At 64.7% G+C, this 7,104-nt stretch overlaps 1 protein-coding gene across 1 annotated transcript; it reads right to left on the reverse strand.

Moving 5' to 3' along the window:
- Positions 1–4,232: 4,232 nt before the first annotated feature.
- Positions 4,233–6,764, reverse strand: LOC142595376 (lathosterol oxidase-like). The gene is made up of 4 exons (XM_075723315.1): positions 6,555–6,764; positions 5,452–5,584; positions 4,891–4,991; positions 4,233–4,658 (listed from the first exon to the last, which is right to left on the reverse strand). The coding sequence occupies exons 1-4, from the start codon at positions 6,762–6,764 to the stop codon at positions 4,233–4,235; spliced, it is 870 nt and encodes a 289-aa protein (XP_075579430.1).
- Between the last annotated feature and the right edge of the window lie 340 nt (positions 6,765–7,104).

Raw genomic sequence — 7,104 nt, forward strand, 5'->3', positions numbered from 1 at the left:
GGCGTGCCTCATGTGGTCTCTGATGGTTCCGGGCTGCCCCACGTGCGTTCTCTGGCAGAGCTGGCGTGATGAAGCTGCTCCCGCCTCAGGGCTGTGTACTTTTTGGGCGATGATGATGAGGAGGAGGAGGAGGAAGAGGAGGAGGAGGAAGAAGGCTGTCTGCGCAGGTGCCATTCCTGCCGCTGGTGTGCTGAGAGCAACACCTCCATCTTGTGGTAACGGCAGCAGCATCGAGGTCCCAAATGCAGAATCGCGTCTCTCAGTGGCACGGCGCCCCAAAGCCGCGGGGGAGATGTCCATTGCGGTTCACCGCCGGGGGTCCATGAGCCATGCACTGTGCGTCCCCTGAGCCGTCAGACCTGAGCGGTTGTCCCTTACCACGGGCAGTTGCAGGGAAGCACTGTTAAATATAAAAGTAACAGAGACCGCTCTCGGTTGTAAGAGCACTGGGTGAAGCGACGCCTTTTGTACGGCATTACTGCCTTCCCAGCCGAGGGTCAGGGTGGGCGCGCGTGCCAGGCGGGAGACAGGCTGTACGATGAGAAATGCTCTGGGAAGTGATACAAGAAGGGGAGCGCAGAAATCAAGGTGCCCGAGGCACGTTCGTGTGCACGCGTGGCAGCGGCACGGGGCCGCCGCGAGGAGCCGGCGAGGCGGAGGACGGCACCCCTCGCGCAGCACGTAGAGGCTGGAGGGTGGCTGGCAGTAGAAATGAAGGGCTTTGTCGTGCCTGGATGGAGCCATCGGGATGACTCTGCCGGGCCTCCCGCCCGTGGCACGTGGCCCATCCCTGGGGTTTTCCCGTGTGCGTTTTTGCGAGGGCCTGGGTGCTGGCAAGTCGCCCGCAGGAGGGATTCGGTGAGAATTCGGCTCTGCGCTGCCCCTGGCTCTCCAAGCGTCTTCCCAGGGGCCATGTGCCCCAAGCTGGACACGTGCCCGAGCCCCTGGCTGTTATTCCTGATGGTTTTGCGCACGTGGGGTTGTCGTGGTTTAGCCCCAGCCAGCAACTAAGCCCCACGCAGCTGCCCGCTCGCTCCCCCTGCTGCGATGGGATGGGGGAGAGAATTGGAGGAGTAAGAGTGAGAGAACTCCTGGGCTGAGATAAGAACAGTTTAATAATCAAAATAAAGTAAAATAGTAATGATAATAATAACAATATAATAATGATAATAATATACAAAGCAAGTGATGCCCAATGCAATTGCTCACCACCCGCTGACTGATACCCAGACAGTTCCTGAGCAGCGATTGCTGCTCCCCAGCCAACCCCCCCCCAGTTTATATACTGAGCATGACACCATATGGTATGGAATAGCCCTTGGGGCAGTTTGGATCAACTATTCTGGCTGTGCCCCCTCCCAGTTTCTTGTGCACCTGGCAGAGCATGGGAAGCTGAAAAGTCCTTGACTAGCATGAGCAGTACTGAGCAACAACTAAAAACATCAGCGTGTTATCAACATTCTTCTCCTACTAAATCCAAAACACAGCACTGTGCCTGCTACTAGGAAGAAAATTAACTCTATCCCAGCCGAAACCAGGACAGGGGTTTAGGCGTCGGCATGGCCGTTGCCGTGCCCTAGGCTCGGTGAAGGCCGAGCGATGGGGCGATGCGAAGGCCCGGGGCTCTTCCCAAGGGACTGATGTTGTTAGGGCATTGGGTCCCTCGTTAGCACGGTGGGTCGCAAAGGTCAGCAATGTTGCCTGTGCATTTGATCTGGGCCTTGCCTTGACCCTTGGCCATTCTCTGGTCTCCAAGTTAATCAGCAGAGATCAGGGTTTCTGTGTGCGTGGGGGAGAGCGAGTTGTCACGGAGGGCGAAGGCGGAGCGTGGCCCTGGTGCCGGCGGGAGAATGGGATCCCCGGGGCGGGTGGCACGGGAGATCCCGCCGGTGTCTCCTCGCGGGATGGGCGTCTTTCATGCCCATGGGGCACCGTGTGGCATAGCGGCGGCGCCTCGAGCTGCGCCCTGCGAGGGGGGCGGCTGAGGCGGGGTGGGAAGGAGAGGGTCTGTGGCCGCGGTGAGGGACTGTGAGAGGGGCTTCTGTCTCTGGTACGGGCAGCGTGGCTCTGGTGACTGTCAAGTCGCTGCGTGCACGAGCACCCGTTTCCCTGAGAAAGGAGGTGCTGTACGGGCAGACTAGGGGAAGGGAAAGCGTTGGCGTCAGCTGGGGCTTTGGGGGAAGGTCCTGGGCTGCACGATCCGGGGAGCGGAGAAAAGGATGGGCATCGGATGGGACATGTAGTACCCCAACGGCCAGCTCTGTCTGTGTTGTGAGCAGCAAAATCTTGTGCTCTAAGGGTTTTTGTGTTGCTACAAACCCGGAGGGGCCTCGTCAGGCATGGGAGCCCAGCTTTACCGTACCTGGGAGACAGAGCGGCGCGTTACGCTCTGATGCTGTGTGCTGTACGTGAATGGCCCGTGGTGATGTCCCAGCCCATCCTCGCGGCTTTGCGTGGGTCTGGATGTCTTTGCAGGGGGTGAAGAGAGAACAGGGGAGCGAGGGCCCGGGCCGCCGCCGCGGACTGACAGGAACGGCACGGCCGTTCCCTGGGGTGCCGTCCGTGCCGGGCACCGCCAGAGTCACGTCCCTCTTCTACTGGGACGGCTGCGGAGCGGCGGGAGAGCGCGAGGCGGCCGGCAGGAACCGCCGCATTGTGGGCGGTCAGGTTTGGCTGTCAGCACGGCAGGCGGGCTGGCACGGCGTGGGATCTGTGCCAGTTGGAAACCCAGGCGTGTCCCTTAAAGGTGCCCGGCAGGAGCAGGGTACGTGGTGGCAAGGGTCAGGTTCGTCAGGAAGGGTAGCATTGGCATCCTGCTTTGGGCTGGCAAGATGAGAGCCGGGTGCTGTCGCTGTGTGGGGATGCGATTATGTGTACGAAGGCCCGGGGGAGCGCAGACGGCTCTGGCCTCGCCGAGCGCGTCACCTTTGGAGTGCCGCGCAGTTCCCGGCGGCGCAGCAGGAGGCCGGGGAGCCTAGCGTCCCCCGCGCGCTCCTCGCCCGGCCGGCACGGAGACCTCGTCCCACCCGAGCTGCGTGGGGCGGGAAGCGACGGGGGCATCGGCAGGGCCCCTGGAGCCCTTGGTGCGTGTACCTGAGGCATGGCAGCGTTGAGTCCTTGGGGCTGACCCACGGGAGCTGGCAGCTGGTGTACCAGCAGTTGTATCTTCCCTCTGCTCTTTGCAATACTGGCAAGAGGGGAGGGGGCGGCGCGGGGCAAAGCCGTGGTGGGTGTGGCGGGGGGGGAACGGGGCACCCCGGCGGGCTTTGCACGGCGTCGGGAGCGAGGGCGAAGACACTGAACGGCGGCCCAGTTGGGAAGTGAGATTTATTGAGCGTGGGTCAGATGTAAAGCAGGGCGACCGGGTTTCAGCAGGAAGCATGATGGACGTTAGGGGAGAAAGCCGGCCACGAACCCTCGCCGCCCCCCTCCTCCTCCTTGCCGCCCCCCCGTCCCGCAGTGTTCTTGGGGAGCTCGAGGGACCCGCGGGACTCAACACGCATCTTTGTCCTCCAGGCCTGCCGTTTCTGGGACACGTCCTGTCGGCGCCCGGCTGGACGTCCCCCGGCGAGAGGAAGGAGGAGAGCATGTCAGGTGCCGGAGAGTCACACCGCATCTGGAGCCCGAGCCCTACCGCAGAGCCGTCGCCGTGCCGAGGAGCCGCCAACAGGGCCCACACCATCTCCAACAGGTAGGCGTTGGTGGCTTTTTTCGCAAAATACAGCTCAGAACAAAATGTAATGTTGACGGCCACTCGACTCGACTCGACTTGTCCTGAACGGATTCTGCGACGGCAAAGGCGAATCGTCGGTGACAGCGGATCGGCGACGACGGCGTGCGGCACGGATGGACGGACGGAGGCTGCCCTGCTGCGAGCTGTGTTATTGTTCTCTTTGTGCCACATTATTGTTCTTTTAGTGCCACGTTATTGTTCTTTTTGTACCATGCTTTTTTCTTTTTGGTAAAGCACGGTAGTCAAGCAGTGCAGGGACCTCAGCAGAGATCCAAAGGCCGCCGGGAGGGGGAACAATTGGGGCACCGGGGCGGGTCCGTGGCGTAGAGCGAGGCCGTAACTTACCCGCGAGGCCGGGCGCCGCCGTTTCGGGAGCGGGCCGGCCGCGCCGTCGGGGGCGATCTGTCCGTGGGAAAATAGTCTCGAGAAGACAGGGAGGAGCGGGACGAGAGCCGGCCGGGGAATCTCGTCCCGGAGAGGGGCCAGGCTGGGGGGAGCCCTACTCGGTCTTGGCGGCCGGGGGGCCGTCGGGCGTCCCCGGGCCTTTCTCTCGGAGCTTGCGCAAGTAGTCGTGGGGGCCTTTGCCCTCGAAGGCCGTGGGGCTCTTATAGGAGCCGCCGATCTTGTCCCAGAGGGTGAAGTACTGCCCGTAGTTGTAGTCGAAGTACAAGTGGTGGTCGGTGTGGTGGGCCGATCCGTTGATGACGTGTCGCAGGAGGCGGGGGACGCGGTAGTCGCCGTCGTGAATGGAGATGGTCCAGACGTTGACGAAGATGTAGAGGCCCAAGTAGGTGACTTTGTGCAGGGGGAAGAGGAAGGGGTAGACGTGGTAGGGCAGGCTCTGCATGAAGCCGTCGACGGGGTGGAAGGCGTGGCTGGCGAAGGGCGTCGCGATCTTCCAGAGGTGGTGGGGCTTGTGGAAGCGCTGCGGGGAGAGGACGCGCCGTCGGTCCCCAAGGCGGGCGCGGGGCCCGCGCGGGCCGCTCTTTGCAGGGGTCCCCCGGCCGGGGACGGATTCGGCACCCGGGAGCCGAGGGGGCTGAAGGGCCGCTGCCGCCCAAAGAAGGGGAGAGGGATGCGCGCCTTAAGAAGCGGCTCGGCCCTGGCCCCGACGCAGGCGAGAGCTCTCGTCCGGAGCCCTCTGTCCCATCTCATACCTTATAGAGCAGTTTGTGGTGGAGAGCGCGGTGTATCCAGTAGATGCCCATGTCAGTGAAGAAGAGGAAGGACAGCATGCTGAGGAAGACGCCCGACCAGCCTGGGGGAACAAGGCCGTTAGGGGCAGCCCCAGCGAAGAGCCGGGGGTCGGGGAGGCACGGCAGCACTCGCAGAGGGGTCTGTCCCACCGAGGAGGCGCGGCGAGAGGGTCAGACGGTGTCCCGTGACTCGGGGAAAGCAAGTAGGGCGCCGGTTTGTTGGGAGCCGTGCATGGGGAAAGGAAGGGCTGCTTTTGTGGAGGGGGGCATGCATCGAGCGGGCAGCTGCCTCCCCACGTTGGCCGCAAGCTAACTTGGCATTGTGACTAATAGATGGGACCAGCTTGCGGCAGGAGGCAGCCGGGTGGGCGTCGTGGGGCTCGTACGAGGCACGCTGTTGTTGGGAGAAAAGGGGGCACGCTGCCTGCCGTCGGGGGGGCTGAGTGAGGCGACTCGGCAGGGACGCGGTGCCAGCTCGGCGGGGGGGTGCGAGGCGAGGGGCAGTGCGGGGGAACGGCTCACCGTAGGGGGAGTCCTCGATGTTGTCGTAGAGCTTGCTGTAGCCCCGCACCTCGGCAAAGAACAGGGCGACGGTGGGCACGCTGATCCAGGGGAGGGAGCGCAGCGCGTAGGCGATCTCCCGACGCACCTGGTTCTGCAGAGAGCGGCGGCGGAGGAAGAGAGGGGTCAGGGGGGAAAGGGTGCGCCAGGAGCCGGGCAGAGACCCGAGAGCCCCATCGCCCCGGCCCCTCGTGAGGCGCGGAGGGCCGGCAGCCTTGGCTGCCAGTCAGCCTTCGGCGCGGGCGCTTTGCCGCAATGTCCGCGCCATGGCGCGGGGCATGGTCATGCCGCCCATTTGGGGAGAGCTGCGTGCCGGGTGCTGGGCCTCGCGTGGCGAGTTCTGGTCGGGGACGACCGAGAGCCCCGTGCGGGTGGGTACCGGAGGGCCAAGAGGGGCGGTTGCTGCCGGCGGTCAGGCGGCTGTTGAGTTGTGAAAGCGGGGCGCCGGGAGGGGCCTGGGTGTGCTGTATGCATGAGCGATGGCTGCCCTTGCCCAGGGCGGATGCCTGCTGGGGAATGCAGGGCACCGGGGCAGGCACGGTCGAATGTGCGGGGGGACGGCATGCTTTTGGAGCGGCCAGGGACTCCTGGCCTGCCGGCGTGTCTGGGGCGAGGAGGTTTGCAGCGGTTGAGGGTGGAGAGCGGGATGTGGTGAGGGTATTTGTTAGGCTGGGTGTTTACCGGGCAGTGGGGTTGCCCACGTCCAGAGCGAGAAGTCCCTGCCTCGGGAAGACCGGGCAGTCTGCCGTCTCCGCTGGGCCGTGTCGTCAGCGGCGGGCTCTGAGCCAGTCCTGGGGCTCTCATGGCCTCGGGGAGTTTTTAGGGGCTCGCTTTGGTGGTCTGGGGGGGGCCCTCGGGAGCAGCGTGCAGGACGGGGGAAGAAAGCGTCCTTGAGAAGCGAGCGAGAGCGCGTAGCAAACAGGCGGCGGGGACCGCCTGCGCCGTGGCGCGGGCACGCGTCATCGGGGACGGCCTCTGACCGGAGGAGGGCGAGGGGGCAGCCCGCGACACGGGGCCTGGGGGAGGTGGGGTGCTGAGGTGGGGGTGGCATGGGACGCACCCACCTCTAGGAACTGGGGATGTTTCTGGAGTTCGTGGTCAAAGATGAAGCAGTAGCTGAGGGTGCCGAAGAGCAGGTAGAGGGCCAGCGCCCCCAGGTTGGTGATGACGAAGAGGCTGAGGAGCTGGCGGCAGGGCTCGCCCTCGGGCCAGCCGGCGGGGTACACGTAGGGCGTGAGGAGGTGCCGGTCGGCGACGTCCAGGACCAGATCCATGCTGGCTCCTGGGGGAAAGAGAGGAGGTCGGCGTGACTGTCACACGAGGGGCGCAGAGGGTGTCCCCTGTATCCCCAGCCCCGTCCATCCCCGGGGATGCAGGGGCCCGGTCGGGGAGGTGCGGGGGATCGGCCGGCCGGGTCCCCTTGGCGGGGTGCGTGGGGCGTGTCTGGGAGGTGTCGGCTGTGGGGTGTGAAGCGTGGGTCGCGGGTCATGCTGGGGGGGCGGGGGCCACCCCGCTTCTGTTCCTCTTGCTGTGGGGGAGGCTGCGTACGGCAGGGTCCCGCGCTGGGGGAAGGGTGCCGGCGGGACGTAGGTTTTGGGGAGCGAGGCTGGCCTC

Source organism: Pelecanus crispus, chromosome 19 (genome assembly GCF_030463565.1).
Source record: "Pelecanus crispus isolate bPelCri1 chromosome 19, bPelCri1.pri, whole genome shotgun sequence".
NCBI lineage: Eukaryota > Metazoa > Chordata > Aves > Pelecaniformes > Pelecanidae > Pelecanus > Pelecanus crispus.

Excerpts from the sequence above, each read along its gene's own strand:
- LOC142595376 (XM_075723315.1), bottom strand. The coding sequence starts at position 6,764 with ATGGATCTGGTCCTGGACGTCGCCGACCGGCACCTCCTCACGCCCTAC. Across the intron at positions 5,585-6,554 it reads AACATCCCCAGTTCCTAGAG|AACCAGGTGCGTCGGGAGAT; the intron begins GTGGGTGCGTCC and ends CGCTCTCTGCAG. Across the intron at positions 4,992-5,451 it reads CATCGAGGACTCCCCCTACG|GCTGGTCGGGCGTCTTCCTC; the intron begins GTGAGCCGTTCC and ends TTGTTCCCCCAG.